This window comes from Malania oleifera, chromosome 12 (assembly GCF_029873635.1).
Source record: "Malania oleifera isolate guangnan ecotype guangnan chromosome 12, ASM2987363v1, whole genome shotgun sequence".
In the NCBI taxonomy this organism is placed as follows: Eukaryota; Viridiplantae; Streptophyta; class Magnoliopsida; order Santalales; family Ximeniaceae; genus Malania; species Malania oleifera.
Window position 1 is genome coordinate 6,914,939 of NC_080428.1, and position 18,439 is coordinate 6,933,377.

The following is an 18,439-nucleotide window of genomic DNA, read 5'->3' on the forward strand; positions in this document are numbered from 1 at the left end:
AAAGGTGTAACGACTAGTACGTACTACGACTCAATATTCATAGCACTCATACAAGAAATGGATTGTAAGTGGAGTTACTAACCTCCACATGAGTGGAGCTGGGTCAATCGGGTGTCCGTCCTGGTCCCTTTGAATAAGACACTAGAGACCGCGATGCGTAAGAGCTAATGATGTGAATCTCTCCCACGCCCAAACCTACAATAAGCGGAGTGCTCCTTCGATCTGGGAGTGGGAAACGTTAGTAGCGCGACACATCTCTTGGTATAGCCACGCTAATTTCGCAGAGCCCCAACTGTACTATCGTATCTCTGCTTGCTCCGCGAGGAGTGGAAGGAGCATCAAGTGCGCGTAACTCCCCGAGAAGTCGCAGAACAGTGTCCCACATATCAATCACAGCATGTGGGCACGTGCGTGGCACACTACTCTGTGATCATTGGCAGTTGCTGGGAGCTGGCAAAACATCTCGCCCTCGAGAAACCGCATGCGAATGTGGGCACCAACAAGCTCACCATCTGGAGGCACCACTCCTAACAATCTTTTACACATACGGCAGAGTGCTCCCCCTTGACCGACGCCTCCCTCCTGTACTGGTCCAGCAGTACGACCAGTGATGGGCATCCCATAAATCGGCAGCCCAAACAACACTGCCACATCCTGTAGGGTGATAGTCGCCTCCCCATGCAGCAAGTGGAACATGTGCGTCTCCGGCCTCCATCGCTCCACCAAGGCGGTCACGAGATGCCAATCCAACTAGATATGGCCAATGTGATATATCCCATAAAAGCCCACCTCTCGTATCTAAGCAACAATGTGGGGGTTCGCGTCTATCCTCTCGTGTACGCTCTAAGTGCCTCTTTGGAAATATAACACGTAAGCGTGCAAATCGGTCCACGCCTGACTGGACCGGTGACAATCGCCCATAATCAGTACACTGGATCGAACTGCCTGGATCGATCCTGCAAACAAGACAGCATAGTTAAAGCGTCAACATAAAAATAATCAGAATTGAGTATCTGTCATGGTTGCTTTCTAGGGTGGAACCCTACGGAAATCTCAGGTTTCTTCCTAGATGTGTACAACTGAAAATATCCCACCTAGCTTTTTTTCTCAAGATGCACTATTCCCCATTGATGAATAGAGTGACTGAATTGCTCCAAGGTAACCGATAGCATGGAAGGAGATGTGTTCATCGAAAAAGGAAAGCGGTCTGGGGATCTTAGATTTAGAATCTAGGAATAAGGCTCTCCTTACCCGAGCCCAAGATCAGGAATCTTGGCCTAAATGGACGCGGCTGACTTATTTTAAAGATTCGCCGTTTCGGGATGCAGAGGCTAAGCATGATGCTTCCTAGCTGTGGAAAAAAAAAATAGTTGATCTTAAAAATCGCCTTATTTAGAAGGAGGAAGTAGTATGGCAGCTGAAAACTTGTTGAAATTATGGGGCTACAAATAGGCAAATTTCTTCATCTATTGCATATGGAATGTGTGTGAAACAAAGAGATAGAAGTAGTATGACATAAAGATGTTTGGAAATATGGTAGTATCCCTAAGCATGCTTTTATCTTATGGTTGACGTGTGGCAGCACCCATAATCATTCTTTCGCCCCTCTTATGACAATTAAATATGTAGGACACGTCATTTAACCTATAAGTGACAGGTCAATGCAAAGGTCCAGCTGCATCCCCAAGTTGTGTACTTCTCGAACATCTCATGCGGTTATGTCCTTCTTGACGACATATGCTAGACGTGATATTTTTCCTACCTTCTCAGGCGTCCATCTCGTTGTGTATATGTGAGCTCCTAGGTTGAACTTTATGTCGAGCATATGCAAGATTTGCCTGCAAATTCGGCAACGAGGAAGCTAGCCAATATGCCTCATGCATAATTAGATGAAAATCCGCAGCATATGTCGCGTAGTGCTCGGCAGTGCTCTAATATGGCTTAACATACTGGCTTGCATTTAGCCGTGTCTCGGCATAGGCGGCGAGAAGGTGGGAGCAGGGATAGTGTAAAGATTGCCACTTCCCACAGGAGCATTCGTGCCTCTAGATGCTCAAAGTTTGGACATTGTTTCCTTTATGGGGTCCCAACTGTGCGATCGTGATGCTAAAAGTACCCTAGACTGGTTGAACGTCTTGACTCGATGTTTGGTCGCCTTTAGCTTCTTTCTTTCCATCGCTAGCAATATATGCGGGGTCAACGTAATTCCTCCAGATATTGCGTTACGAGTAGCCTCCTATCGGTTATTGAAATAATGTGCAACGCGATAAAATGTTAGTTGCACAAGGGCCGTTATGGGAAGGCTACGAGCACCTTTTAGGACGGCGTTGAAACATTCAACTAGGTTAGTGGTCATGTTCTCATACCTCTTTCCACCGTTGTGGCACGGAGTCCACATATGAGGAGGGATCTGATCGAAGAACGACTTGGCTGAATCTTCACCCTCATCGAATATCCTCTCCATATACATGTCAAATTTTCTCACCTGATGCTCCCTTCCCTCTCACTTAGCCATTCGCTTCAGATTGACACTCCGCACTTTCGTATTACAGTTGCTCACCACATGTCGAAGGCAGAATCGATGATTCGCACGTGGTGGTTGCCAATTAGGATTGCGCTGCACTACATCGAGAATCCCTGGATGCCGATCTGATATAAGGCAAATGTCGTCCCTATTGGTAATAAAACGCAGACAACACAGAAACCAATTCCATGTGTCGAGGCTTTCCTTTTGCACAATAACGAATGCAAGGGGGAATATTTGTCTATTTGCTTTCGGGCACGTCGCAATAAGGAGTTTGCCCTTGTACTTACCGTACAAGTGTGTCCCGTCCACACATATAATGGGAGGGCAGTGACGAAAACCCTGAATAGATGCTGCGAATGACCAAAATACATATACGAAGGTTGCGCTATTCTCGCTACCTGGAACAGGAGTGCACCTCCACCTGACTACAGTCCCAGGATTGTATGCGCACATCACTTCCATCCACTTCGGTAACATTTCATAGGATTTCTCCCAATTGCTGAATACTTGGGCAATTGCCTTCTGTTTGCTCAACCAAACCTTCTTATAAGAGATTGAATAGCCGAATCGACGATCTATGAACTCCTTCAATGTAGCGATCGACGTCGACGCATCTTCCCTTATCATATTCACTATCTCCCCAGCAATGAGGGACGACGTGATTTGGTTATGGTCTTGCGACAAAAGTTCATTTAGACACGTGTGCGGACCACCATATTAGGTGATTTCAAATAAACGGTGTATTATCCGATACATGACACGCAATTGTGGTCCTTACACCTAGCAACCCATAAATCTGGGGTAGATCACACAACGTGGAAGTCATTGTGGGTGCGAGCATGATATATTCGCACTACGGCGATCAGCTGATCCTTTTATTCGAAGAGCATCCCCTTACTCAACTCAGAGGATTCATCCCAACGAGTCACACGTATAGGAAGCTCATCCACCGCAATTAAATCTGCAGCATCTAGGTCAATATAACCGTACATCGGAAGCTCGCCCATGAATTGGGCATCAAACGTTGCGTCATCCGTGTCACAGTGGGGTAAGTTCACATCATCGAGGACATCATTTAACCCTTCACCCATTTCCTGCTCGTGCATGTCTTCATCTTCAAGATGAACATTGTTCATAATGTTCATGCTCTCGTCTAATGCGTCATTCGCAATGGCGAACGACGATGTTGGTCCCGCACTCGGGACGTCTTTGCAACCTCCCTATGGAAACGTGTCAGGAACAGGTGCTTTGTACGCCAACGGCTTGAATGATTATCCCGAATATTCGTTAAAATCGACCATAGGCATACCACGAACCTCCGCACTAACATCGAGATGATGTGTTTGTTCGGTGTCTTCACCGACTTCATCCAAGTGCTTCGCAAGCGCGTCTGGCTACCTAACTGCGATTACACCCATTTTAGGAATGGTCTCGACATACAATTGCACCATTAAATATGTCTCACAGACGCAGTGTGCGTTCAACACAATGCGCAGCCCATAATCATCAGATATGGGAACAACCTCGTAGAAGGCTATATTATTTAACCCTCGCAAAGGGTATCTTGTGGTCACTCGCAATGCATATTGATTTGGATCAATATGCAAAAATTTATATATCTTCATATATAATTTATTTAATTTACACCTATGGCCAATTCGAATAGGTCGAACTGGCGGACTACTATACCTAACACCATCTAATCTGGTTATGATGTCCCCCCTATATGTAATAATATCGTCACCGAAGCACTGCTTGAGCTTCATGCCATTTAGATCGGCGATAGGGAAATAAAAAAAACCTACGCAAAACAAAATTGTATGTATAAGTGATATGTGTTACTTATAGCTTAATGAAATAAATACTTTAGGTTTATTTCACCTTTCAAACTGACTATAACAATATTCAGATGATTAATCACATATTCACTTTTATCAACATTATTAAAATATCCAAACTAATTTAACAATAAATGACAAGGAACATATAAACATAACAAGTCATTCACATGTTTTTGCGTGTTTGTATTCTCTTAGTTTGACATGTGCTTTCGTTTGTATGCCATTTCTAAAATAAGTTCACCACTTGTTGATTAACTTTTCATGCTCCATAAGACTCTAATATGAGCTTTGTTAAGAAGAGTAACACCTAAAATAAGATCAATTTTATGTAGATGTCTTTTAAAGGAGGCACTCTAGTAAATCTTCCAGCTTAACATCTTGAAATTGCGTTAAGAGATCTTCCAACCTATTATGAACTATAAAGATAAATCCCTTTCTTTTAGCTATTAACGAGTACACAATTGCACTTCCTTTAAAGAAGTTAGACAAAGTTAAAATGCCATTGCCCTCTTTCTTTGGTATTTGAAAACTACCACCTCCTTGGTAAAAGTAAAATTTTCACTCTATGAATTTTGAAGGTGCAAGTTTTCCCATGATTATCATGAATTACATGCCTACCATATGATCAAGGTCTTCCCATAAGTATGTCACACATGATAACTTCACCATCTCTTAAGAATCAATACTCCCTTGACTCCCACCATCCATGACAACTATGCAAACTTTCGTAAACAAGCCTCTCAACTAGTTAGAAAAAATAATATTAATTATTCCCAATTCTCTTAATTTATTTTATCCATAAAGCATACCACAAGCCTATAAGTTTTATTAATTTAATACTTTTCAAATGGTTTAATTTATTGGAATATCGATTTTATCATATTCTATTTCATGATAGAATAATAAAAACTTTTTAATATTACTTGTTCTATAATTACAATATTTTATTTTTCAAAATACATACATTTTTATACTATTCCGCAACCCAGTTAATACAATCTAAGTGAATTATTATGTGCAAGGTATTTTTGCAATTTTAAATATTTCACTTTTGAATACAAGGCGCAAAAAGTATTATTATTATTATTATTATTATTAGAAAAAAGTCTATCTACATCCATTTTGATTAAGACTTTTATTGAATCAGTTATAATTTGCAGATCAATTTTTTTTTTTAAATTAAGTCAAAAATTGAACTTAACAAAAATAGTCAATATTAAATCAAAATTAAAAACTATGCAATTGTACATGTAATAAAATAATTATAATAAAAAAAAGTAACAATTGTTGAAGGGGCCAAGCTTATTGTTGCCCAAAGAAAAGTCTAGGTGATGGTCAACTTCTGTCACGCCCCGAACCCCGAAGTGGGACCTAGAGGTGAGATTGTAACCTAACCTGTTCCTGTATCATACAATCATCAAAAGATATAGTACAATGGATGAGGGTCGGACCTCGTGGGGTTCCCAGGCACCCTAAATGCATCCATACACAATAGTATACGCAGCGGAAAATCATCAATATAACATACATGCAGTACCATACCAGAGTCTATACAAGAGCAGAACATAACTCTAACAAAACGTACAACCGGGTGCCCAAAAACAACCCTCAATGGCAACCCAAAAAATCTACAATCCTAGCACTTACCCAAGCGCTATCATAGTACACCGACCTCTACACTCCCTGCACCAGGACGCTAGTTCCGATTACTCGAAGGACCTGCAAAAATGTACATACAGTAGGGGTGAGACACCTCTCAGTAAGGAAGAACACAGGTTATATCAGTGTGTGACATTTGAGTGTTATCATGACAAACATACACGCAGTTAAATGCAATCCAGTACTAATTCACACAGTGCCTACAAGCACACATAACATATGATTTAGTTACTCGGTTACTAGAACTGGTGATCCCATCAGCTCAGCTCTCTCAATACACCGGTCACAAGAACAGGCGATCACATCCGCACAGTTCCATCATATACACACACATGATCAGCACAGTGTCGTCACACTCATCGGCACGAAGTCGGTCCTGCATTCTGACGTTGGCCCGTAGCCAACTCGCGAAGCACGGTACCACTGGCACATGGCAAGTCCTCGACTCCCATGGCATCGTACCGGCGCTCAAATGGTTGATCCACACCCTGCGGCCTGATTTGCCGGAAAGGCTCACGCCTTCGGATATAGAGCTGGACACTCTTGCCAATCTATGGCCAGCGATTTCATACGCCCTCAGATATAGAGCCGGACACTCTCAGTACTTGGAATAATTTCGGAAATGCATTCCTACTAGCATTTCGACATATCACACACACATACATGCTCATATAACCAAACAAACCACACCCATTTGGTAATCTAAATCATGGTTTTCCAAACAAATACAGTTTATACAAAGTCAAGGCACGACCATCCCATTCATGCACTATAAATCACACATATACATAGGTTTTCATCAAAACCAAGGATGCAGCCTGTCGCCCCCTTTTCCCCAAAAACTGTAATAATGAAAAACCCATATTTTCCTCGTTAGATCCCCCTAAACGAGTAGTCAAAACACATGCTGGATCGTGGACCACAGTTCCACTGAGTCCGATTTCAAAAATAACTAACATAACACAGTTTCCCCTTACCTCAACCCCATAAGCAAAACCCAAACTCCAAGGCTCCTAAACAGTGAACCGAGTTCCAAAACCTACAAATCCCAATACAGAATATACTCACGAGACCATCTTCTACAAAACTACCAGATTAGAAATGAAAACCGAGCCTTACCTCGATTTTACGCCGAAACCCGAAAATCTCCGAAACAAGATTCTGATCCACAGAAGTTGTAGAGAATCCTTCCACGATCCTCGTGGTAACCTCGGGTTTCCGATTCTATCGACGACCAGTGAGGAAATCTAGAGAGAGAGAGAGAGAGAGAGTTTAGAGAGAGAAAGAGAGTAGAGAAAGAGATTAGAAAACTTAATGAAGAAGAAACAAAATTTTCCTTTTATACCCCTTTGACCCGCTCGGTTTTCGTCGACGAAAAGTTCCTTCGTCGACGAAAAGTCGAGTATTTCGTCGCGAATGTTGGCCGCCTTGTCGACGAAGTCTGATATTTCAATTTCTCCAGACCTCTCGGCTTCTCTTCGTCGACGAACCCTCTGAATTTCGTCGACAAAAAGTATTCTGCCTTTGTCGACGAAATCTGCAGAATTCCTTTTTATATATTTTCCGGGTTCTTACAACTTCGTCAATATAATTTCAACTCTTTTGGACCATATTTAATTTTCCATTGTTATTATTTCAATTTTTCCAATTGGATGATAATATATTAATATATTCTACCCAAACAAAGTGAAAAATGAAGATAAAACCAAAAAAAAGAAAAATGAATTAAAAATATTCACCATCAAGCTGTAATGAAAATAATCGGGACGGTATTTTGATTAAAATAGGAAAAAAATAATATAGAATAACTCCTACAAGTTTGAAGCATAGATTAATACTAAAAACTTTAAAAAAGAAGATATGCAAATAATAAAATTTGAGATCATAGAAAATGGAGGGGAGGGCAATAATTGAAAAGGAGGGATAAAAGGGAAGAATACAAGGCACAAGATACTCAATAAAAGTCTTAATGAAAATGCTATGCTAATACAAGACACAAGATGATCAATATTTGTTTAGTTTAATAATCTTAACATTATACTCAAATTCATAAAATCATTCACAAAGATATTTCAATATGCTCAAATTTTTTCAATCGCAAGATATTCAATCAATCTTAATAGCAAGTTCAATTTCCATAAGCTCAACAAACACATCAAACCATTGAATATGCTTAACAAAACGTCATATATCCAATATGCTCAATCAAGGTATGATATTTTTTCTTATGCACAAGAGACATATTCATATACCAATATGTTTATATCTAATATTTATATGTTTAGTATTATTGTGTATATTATTTAACATTAGGTAAGTAGTATGTATATATATGTATGTATTTTAGTATGTTAATATATGTATTATATGTATAGGTACACATATTAGCATATATATTTCTATTATTATTATTATTATTATTATTATTATATGTATGCATTTATATGTATTTATGTAAATGTTTATATATATGCATATATATTATATGTAAATAGTAATATGTATAAGTGTCTGTTACATCCTACATTTTCAAAATATAAATATATATGCAATATATATGATAATATTATTATTTTTATTTTTCTTGATTCATAGTATGTTATAACAGCATCAAAATCCAACGAACGAAGCTTTCAACACCCTAAACTCAATCAACTCCGATTATCAAACAAACTTTCAATCAAACAAAAATAATTTCAAAATTTATGAACAATGAAACATTGAGAATGTGTCTTACCCCATCTCGAGTTTATATACACACGCCCTTAACGGTTTGAACCCACTCGTCACAACGGTCACCTGTGCAAACGTCCGACCTGTCCTTCAACGGTAACCTACAGCTCTGCTCCTTCATGCATGGAAGGAGGAAGAACGACTGAGTTTAGACTGAAGCAAATCTCGCTGGTTCATCCAACGAGGTTTGCCACGCATCGATAGCCGGGTGGATGGGCATTTCAAATCCGAAACAAATCTCGCTACTCCATCCAGCGAGATTTGCCACGCGTCAAATGGCTGGTGACCCAGCATTTAAGTATCCGAAGTAAATCTCACTACTTGGAGTAGCAAGATTACGTCAGAGTCATTTTAGAAAATATTTCCCAGAAAAGGGTATTATTTAATATATATTTTTAAAAAAAAGTTAATCTGAGAAAAAACTCTAAAAAACAGAGTTTTGAAAAATCGGTTCTCAATTATTTTATTTTATTTTATTTTATTTTTTTTATTCTGGGTGACAAGAGTTGCTGGCTGACCTTTTTTTTTAGTTTTTATTTTAAAATTTAAACTGTCTTTTGAAAAGCCGATTGGATACATTTGTGTAAATTTTTCTCATTTCCTTTGTATTTGTGTTTTTTGATTTTTTTTTTTAATATTTTGATAAAAAACTCCAAATACTTAATACATCCATTTTTATGGAAGCTCGGACAAACCGACCGGAGGGCCGTGGGCTTCTGTGTCTGTGTGTGATTGAGGGCGAGTCAACGCCACTTGATGGCGACTATCCGGTGGTGTCTTTGATCAGATCCATCTGGTAAACCATCCTCATCCCCATCCCCATCTCCTCTTCCCCACTTTCACCTCAGCAAAACATGATCAGTGCCTGCTGATTTTCCCCCTTTTGCTGCTTTCTTTTATTCCCACCGAAAGCATATTAATTTTCAAGCGCGTAGGACTAACATGGGATGGGACCTGGTTGTATTGCCCTAAAATTTGTTAGGTCCGCACTCTTGCAACATATCTCGGCTTCAGGTTCCTTTGTGCCTTTGTGCATGCTCTCTCTCTCTCTCTCTGTCTCTCTCTCTCTCTCTATATATATATATATATATTACCATTTCTTCTAGAATTTCTCTTATAATTTGTCTTTTTTTTTTTTGGCTTCAACAGTTGCTTTGCTCTCTAGTTCTCAACTCATACCCATTGGTTTTGCTTATGTTTTGTCCTAGGTTTGGGCATTGAAAATGGGAAGTAACGGTCGAAGAAATGTGAAAAAGGAGAGAAACTGTTTCTCTTCTGTCTTAGTTTCTTTTTCTGTTCTTCCCACTTCTATCTGATCGTGTGGAGTGTTCAGAACTCTTTCTTTCCATCCTTTCCAAACTAAGAAGAGAGGAGTTTCGTATTTGAAAGAGACCAAAGGAGAAACGCAAGGAGGGTGAGAAAGTGTACTTGCACTAGAATGTCCTTTGATGGCTGATCGCAGCCTCCCAGAGAGAGAACATGCAAAAAGCACTAACTGCTGCTGAGAAGAAAGGAAGCACATCAGTTTTCAACATGTTGATGATGCCATGTTGATTCTATCCTGATGTAATAATGAACTAATAAAATGTTAGCAGTGCTGTGATAGGTGACCCTTGAAAGTCTTGTTCAGTTTAGTTTACTCTGCATTAGCTAGTGCAGCTGGGGTGACAACCATTTCTTCTTTTGGAACTCCATTAGATTAGCTACGTGCTCAAAATTTATCAAAAGAACCCATCTGCGACCATGGCTCAATCTCCTCTTTGTGGAGGCTCAATTGCTACTGCTGGCTTAGACGTCAAGACCCAAGGTAACTTCTGACTATTTTTTTCTGTAGTTTTTATTCAAATTCAACTTCTAATTCTATTTTATTGTGTTTTATTAAGTATGAAAGATAATTGGTTATTTCTGCATAAGTTTATGATCTTTGTGGGTCTGATTGTTTTGAACTCATAAGATCTTTTTTTTTTTTTTTCTCTATTCATTTTCCCCCCTTATTTTTTTTGGCTCAAAAACCCATTATTACCCACTGCATAAATGGATTGTGAACTCTCTTTTTTTGTCTGGACTTGAGCTTTTATATGCATTTTCATTTGTACTATATGATGGCTATACTTATGCCAATTTGGGATGATGAAGGAATGCATCAAAACCTGATAGGCCCATTTTGGTTTGTTTTTGTACAAAATTAGTTTTGGTTGATTTTCATTTTCCTATTTGAGCATTCTTGACTTAGAATTTTAGAAAAGTTTTACCATCTGTTAATGTGGTAACATTTAAGTATGGTGTTGAAATCATCAAATAAAGTTGAATTCTCGTGTAAATCTATGAAAAATGGGACAAAAAATAAAGTGATTTCTGCTGTTGACATGCATGGCATGCAAGAAACTAATGATATACACAGTTGGAATGTGTGCGTACCAATATCATTCTTGCACAAGGAAATGCAAAAGCATGGTGAAAGATATTACAAATTCTTGTGCAAAGTTGGGAAATGCTCCAACTTGTATATTCTCAGTATGCCTGCAGCTATTTTTGTGCGAAATTATAGGATGTATACTTGTTGTGCTTTTTTTCCCGGGGGAAGGGGGTTCATTGTGGGTTCATTGAGCATAGGCTGCAAAATTTCGTAGCAACTACTATGTGGAAAATCACCATAACACCTGCCCTTGTCCTGTACTTGGCAAATTACCCATTTCCTATTTTTTGACTCCAATGATTGAACTTGGGACCTTCAATGTGAAGCTCCTATGGTCATACTGTTGGGGGGTCCGGGGGAGGGACAGGCCGCAGGGGTTTCTTTGCCAGAGAGGCAACTATGGGGAGAGGAAGGGCCTTGGGGAAGATGGCAGCGGTAGAGGAGGCCGAGAGGGAGGGCGGTTGCTGGTGGTCAAGGGTGGAGGATGAAGAGGCTAATGCCATTGATGGTGGAGCCAGACTGGCGGAGCGTTCTTGCTACTGCAGCGGTGAAGGCGATGGTGGGTCTTAGGGCTGAGGGTTTTTTTTGGGGGGGGGGGGGGGGGATTATACAAAAAAAATTAAAAATACGAAATTATTAAATTTTATTAATTATTTTGGTTTTTTGGTTCAGTTTTTGCATAAAAACCAAAACCAAAAATTTATATTTTCAAGAACCAAAACCGAAACTGAAGACTGAAAAACTGGACCAAAACTGATTTCGGTCCGGTTCTGGTTTGGTCTTCGGTAAATTTTGAACACCCTTAATTATTTTTTAGGAAACTAGTGTTTCAATTTATTTAAAGTTTCTTAATTTATTCTACTTATCTTCCAAGATTATATCTTCAGAATTCTAGGTTATTGTCCTTCACGAAACTGATATTTTGGCCTAGCTTGGTTTCTTAATTTAGTTTCTTATCGTCCAAGCACAGAAGTCCTATATGTAGTTGTTTTAATGGAGATTGGAATTGAGAATTGAAGTAGTTGGATGTTAGTCCTGACTCCTGCATTGCTTTCCATTGTTGATGCATTTTGTTTGATGCAGCATTTAACAAGTTGGTTGTTAAACTAAAATGAAATATCTAAAGCCAAATTTTCTCAACAGCCTAATGTAACTCTTACTTTTTCTTTGGCAACTCAAATAGAATTTATAATATAATAATGGAAAGCCTCCTAAATGTCGTCAAGTTTCTATTTATTAATATAATATTATATGCATATTACTTATGTCCTTGTTATGCACAATTGAATGCATTTCTTCTTGGTTGTTTCATACAACCACCTTGTACCTTTTGATAGAAGGAATGTATTCTTGTGGGTCATTGCATAAGCGCTTTAGTTCTTCATTATATTTCTTTTCCAAGATTAAATTTTTTTCTTTTCTAAAATGAAGTCATCAAAATTTTCTTTGTACAGAATATTTATTTTGATATTTCACTCATGGCTCTTTTAAAATGGTTTATGTCAATCTAAACTCTGCTCCCTTCTTTCATTTTATCATTTTATGTCTATTATACCATTAGCACCTTTGAGAAAATATAACACGATTTGATCTTCATTATCTTCATTACAATAAAAATGAATTATGAAAATCCACTTTCCTTTAAAAGGGAATTAAAGAGGCACATATAGTTGATTGATAGTTCTGCTCTTTTGCCAAATATCAATATCTTTTATCCAAGAAATTTCTGATCTTTGTTTCAATTTTAATGTAATGCCATCTCAATTGCATAAACACTCTTTTAAAAAGAAGGTGGAGAGATCCAGAATACTTGAATGTGCACTGCTTTGAATTGTACCATATGTACCTTTTCCCCATTTGTGTGTATGTGTGTTTCTGTACTTACACAGGACAACCTTGGCCTATTCATTCTTTCTTCTTTTCTTTTTTGTGCCGTTGGGGTGCAGGTGGGGTTGGAAAACAATCTCAGCTAGTGGATTTTTTCTTTCAACATTCTGAGAAAACTACTCGAATTCATAATTTACACTTGTCAAGTTTGTCAAACTTTAATATAGACATGAGAAACCTAACCACTATGTTGACTACTATGTGTATTCCTCCTTTCTGTACTGCAGCGTGTCATTTTTTTTTTCTTTTAAAATTTAACTCAATTGTGTAACAATTTTAAACTTTATTTCTTTTGATTGAACTGGGGAATGTCCCAAATTTTTCTTCTAGCATGCAAAAAAGCGCATATAAGTATGAACTGCTTAGATTTCAAGGTGCTTATTGTGCAATTCATTTGCTTCATGGTTGGCTTCTTCTGGTGTGCTAGTATTGCTTTGTTTGATATCTTCAACAACTTTTGAACATTCAGGTGAAAAGCATGGGTTTGCATGTTTTGCTAGAAAAACAAAGCTGATGCATCTGAAGCTTGCACATAGCTGTAAATTAAGAGCGATGATTACTTCCAATGAAGCCATTGAGATTCCTCATCAGTGGTACAATCTAGTTGCTGATCTTTATGTTAAGCCTCCTCCCATTTTGCATCCTAAGACTTTCAAACCAGTGAAACCTGAGGACTTGTCTCCTCTTTTTGCTGATGAGTTGATCAAACAAGAAGTGAGTAATGATGCGTTCATCGATATTCCAGATGAAGTTCTTGATGTTTATGGATTGTGGCGCCCAACCCCTCTGATCAGGTTTTTGCTAGTAATTTGTGCCTTTTTTGGTAATTAAAAACTAAACACACAATGGTAAAAAGCATAAATATTTTCTTACATGAGCCAGAGCCAAGAGGTTGGAGAAGCTCCTTGACACACCTGCCAGAATTTACTACAAATACGAAGGCGTTAGCCCTGCTGGGTCGCACAAACCCAACACTGCTGTACCACAAGTCTGGTATAATGCACAACAAAGCGTCAAGAAAGTTGTGACTGAAACTGGTGCTGGCCAATGGGGAAGTGCACTGGCCTTTGCATGCAGCCTGTTTAGTCTTGGTTGTGAAGTAAGAAACACTTGTGTTTTGAACTAAATTGCATTAATTGAATGTATTTTTTTTTTTTTTTTGGGGAGGGGGGGGGGGGGGGGTGTGGGGAGGGATGGGGCATATTAACTAGCATTAGTCACTTGATAGTTGTATCTTAAAATCAATAATGCTTATACATTAGATATGAAGAAAAAGTATATTTAAAATGAGGTTGAAGCAGCATCATGAAAATAACTCCATTTTCCTATGGGACTGTTGAAATAACATGGCCTATTGTCATCATCCTGATCAGATTTGTGTTCTTTGTTGGTTCATTTAGTTTTACAGTAAATGCTTTATCTCAGATTCCTTGATCTAATTGAGTAGCCATCTGCTTTTTAGGTATTTCTTGTATTTTTTATGCCCTTGGTCATTTAGCTAGTTTTGCAGTAAATGTTTTATGTGAGATTTCCTTGATCTAATTAAGTAGCTAGCAGCCTCTTATCTTGATATCATGAACAGGTGTGGCAAGTCCGCGCCTCTTATGAGCAGAAGCCATACCGTCGGTTGATGATGCAAACTTGGGGTGCCAAGGTGCATCCATCTCCATCTAGTGTTACGGAAGCAGGTAAAAGGATCCTTCAAATGAATCCATCTAGCCCAGGTAGTTTAGGAATAGCCATATCAGAGGCTGTCGAGATTGCGTCTTCAAATGCCGATACAATGTACTGTCTTGGGAGCGTTCTCAACCACGTACTACTTCATCAGACTATTATAGGGGAAGAATGTATTAGGCAAATGGAGGCTATTGGCGAGACTCCAGATTTGATCATTGGGTGCACTGGTGGTGGATCCAATTTTGCAGGGCTTACTTTTCCATTTATTCGGGAGAAGCTCAAAGGAAAGATCAACCCTCTTCTAAGAGCAGTTGAACCTGCAGCATGCCCTTCTTTAACTAAAGGGGTGTATGCATATGATTATGGCGACACAGTTGGGATGACTCCACTGATGAAGATGCACACACTTGGACATGACTTCATTCCTGATCCTATACATGCTGGTAATGTTGTAGTGATACGGGGAATATAATATTTTTAATTCCTTGCTGTTGTACATCCTCTTATCTGCTTTTTCAAAAATGTGGTTCTATTAACTAGGGGGTTTGCGCTACCACGGTATGGCTCCTTTGATTTCTCATATCTATGAATTGGGTTTCATGGAAGCTGTTGCAATTCCTCAAATTGAATGCTTTCAAGGTAACCTTTCTTTTTTCTGGCCTGAAACTTTCCTTATTTATAGCATATTTTTACATTAGATTTACAAATTGAAATATAGATTTGCTAGAGAGGAAAAATGCAGGAGACATACAATAGAGCATGAGAAAGCATGTAGGGATAAGGGTGTAACTTTCTTCTGTTGTAGGTGCCATACAATTTGCTCGATCTGAAGGAATAATACCTGCACCAGAACCAGCCCATGCCATAGCTGCCACTATTAGGGAAGCACTGCACTGTAGAGAAACTGGGGAATCAAAAGTTATTCTCATGGCAATGTGTGGGCATGGCCATTTTGACCTACCTGCCTATGAAAAGTATTTTCAAGGAAGTATGATTGATTTACAGTTTGCAGAAGAGAAGGTACAGGCATCAGTGGCCAATGTTCCTCAGGTGGTGCCCTGAGATGTAGCTGAGGAGTACAATGCTGAAATGAATGAGTTTCTCAACAGTATATCACTTGGTTAATTTGGATATACTTAACTATGCTGTTTTAGGGGAATGGAGAAAATCTATATGGGGAATAATTGAATTCAGATATAATTCAGGAGTCAAAAGAGTTAACCGTACCAGCTGAACCGCTATTATCTCATACTCTGGCTGTCTCTTTTTTTTTTTTTTTTGTTTTTTCGTTTTTTGTTTTAAATAAAAGACAGAAAATAGAAACTGTCTCTCGTAGTTGAACATGCTCCTAGTTGAATCAAGTTGGTCAATTGCATTGGCTTAAAGTAAGTTCTGCATACTTATATTTTACCTTGTGTTAAATTTTTTTGATTTAAAGTGAAAAAATAAAGCAGTGAGGATAGAACTCTAGATCTTTTGGTTGAAGAGGTTTTGATATCAAATTAAAGAACTCATTTATCTAAAAGTTCAGCCTATTATGGGAAAAAGAACTTTCAGGTTCTAGCAGGTTCGTCATTCTAGATCATGCTCTTTGTAGACCTCTTTTTGAGTGAGATTTAGGATAAAATAAACAGAAAGAATTCTTAGGTCAGCCATCAATTAAGCTGTCCATTAATCTTTCGTTTATGGAAGCTCTGATCATGATAATGTGAGATGGTGTGAGTTGCATGAGAGGTTTTATCGACATTGTTGACTAATCAACTCCATCACAAATCTTGATTTTAAATTGAAGCTCCATCACAAATCTTGATTTTAAATTGAAGAATTCTTACAATCTCTCGTTGCTTTCCATTTTCTTCAATTGATTTTTGTTAATTGGTGATAAATTTTCAACATCAAAGGATACTTGTTATGGTATTTTTAGTTACTTGTTATTGCCCTTTTTATTAGGGCACCTGCCTTTGCCTAAAATACAACCTTGTCGTTTTAGCCATTGCATCAAATTTTTAGCTCCAAGGGGTATTCACTATAGTATTTTTAGTTAGTTGTCACCTCTTTATTTCAGCCACCGTATCAATTTTCCTGTGTCAAAGGATATTTTTCAGGTAGTTGACTTTGCTTTTTTAGTTTTAGCCACTAGTGAGATCTTCACCTCTCGTTATTTCTATTTTTTATTACTATTATTAATAATTTTTTTTCAAATAGTTGGTTAGTTGTGGTGATTTTGTGGTTAGGTTTAGTAGGCTTAATGTATGCACCTCTGTGTTTTGTGTTTTTATTTACAAATCGATTTTTTTTTAATAAAAAAGTACTATTGCATGGATTTTCAGTCTAGCTTGGATTAACACCTAAAATACTATGCTTCAAAATATTTTAATGTATTGTATTGCGTGTGTGGTTTCTACTAGTTGTAGGGTGTGACTTACAAAATTATCAAAGTGAAATAATTTTGTTAAAAAAAAAAAAAAGCAAACGTGTACTTTGCTTGTGTAACACAAATTCTTTGTGCACACAATCGATTCCAAGCCTAGATAAAGGAGCAAAGTTGTGTTAGGTAGCTGATAGTCAACGTAAAACTTTGTCAGATCTTATTATCATGAATTCATACCAAATTCACATAGATCAAAGACCGAGTCTTTATAAAAGGGAGAGGGTTGATAAGTTAGTACAAGAAACTAAGATAAGATTACCAACTTGGAATATAGGGACTCTTACGATGAAAAGTATAGAAATAGTGGAAATAATGTTTAGAAGGAAAATTAACTTCATCTGCTTTCAAGAGACAAAATGGGTAGAAGAGAAAGCTAGAAAAATTAAAAATTCATATTTAAACCTTAGTACACTGGTAAAAAAAAAACATAAAAACAGGGTATGTATTATTGTAGATAGAGATAGAGACCTAAAAGATAATGTAGTAGATATCAAAAGAATAGGTGATATGGTCATTAAATTTAAAATATTTTTAGGCCCGGAGATAGTCAACGTCATTAGTATGTATGCTCCGCAAATAGGCTTAGCAAAAAATTGGAAAAGAAAAATTTGGGAAGATATAGATAGTATTTTACAAGAGATACCAATGTCTAAAAGTTAAATAGATTTCTTCTTAACTAAGAACGGGGACCGTCTATCTTGTAAGGATTGCAAAGTTATTCCAAATGAAAGTTTGGCTATACAACATAGAGTCTTAGTATTAGATATACATATAAGAAAATGGAAGAGAATGAGTAACATAAATCAACACGAGGACTAGATGGTGGAACTTAAAGGGAGATAATAGAGTGAAATTATAAAATTAACAAAAGAGTGTGATTGGATAGTAAGAGATAAGGCTGATGCAAATACTATCTGAAATAAAATGACAAATTCTATCATAAGGATAGAAAAAGAGGTTTTAGGTGAGTTCAAAGGAAGATAATTAGGTGGTAAAGAAAGTTAGTGGTGAGACCAAGAAGTCTAAAAGGTCATTGAGACAAAAATAAATTGGTATAAAATATGACAAAATTGTAGAAATATAGAAAATGTTAAAAAATATAAATAAGCAAGAAAAAATGAAAAAAAAAAAGATTATCAATAAAGCTAAATATAAAGCTTATGATGCTTTATACTAAACTAGACACAAGAGAAGGAGAAAAAGACATTTATAGACTAGCTAGAGTTAGAGAAAGAAAATGCAAAGATTTAGGTGATGTAAAATGTATA

General features: G+C 37.6%; 1 protein-coding gene across 7 annotated transcripts; it reads left to right on the forward strand.

The window, feature by feature from the left end:
• The first annotated feature begins 9,437 nt into the window (after positions 1–9,437).
• Positions 9,438–16,129, forward strand: LOC131143803 (uncharacterized). Of its 7 annotated transcripts, none has more exons than XM_058092172.1 (8): positions 9,439–9,556; positions 9,969–10,366; positions 10,459–10,567; positions 13,533–13,857; positions 13,946–14,162; positions 14,646–15,183; positions 15,281–15,379; positions 15,546–16,129. In XM_058092172.1, exons 3-8 carry the CDS (start codon positions 10,504–10,506, stop codon positions 15,800–15,802), a joined length of 1,500 nt encoding a protein of 499 aa, XP_057948155.1. In that variant the 5' UTR covers positions 9,439–9,556; positions 9,969–10,366; positions 10,459–10,503; the 3' UTR covers positions 15,803–16,129. The 7 variants fall into 7 exon arrangements, with proteins under 7 accessions (XP_057948152.1, XP_057948154.1, XP_057948155.1 ...); XM_058092167.1 differs by having other exon boundaries at positions 9,444–9,774; XM_058092168.1 differs by having other exon boundaries at positions 9,444–9,742.
• Positions 16,130–18,439: the final 2,310 nt, after the last annotated feature.

What these genes read in the sequence shown, in the direction of transcription:
- LOC131143803 (XM_058092169.1), top strand. Translation starts at nt 10,504, where the DNA reads ATGGCTCAATCTCCTCTTTGTGGAGGCTCAATTGCTACTGCTGGCTTA. An exon ending in CGCCCAACCCCTCTGATCAG is followed by an intron (nt 13,858 to 13,945) that starts GTTTTTGCTAGT and finishes TACATGAGCCAG; the next exon opens with AGCCAAGAGGTTGGAGAAGC. An exon ending in TGTTTAGTCTTGGTTGTGAA is followed by an intron (nt 14,163 to 14,645) that starts GTAAGAAACACT and finishes TATCATGAACAG; the next exon opens with GTGTGGCAAGTCCGCGCCTC.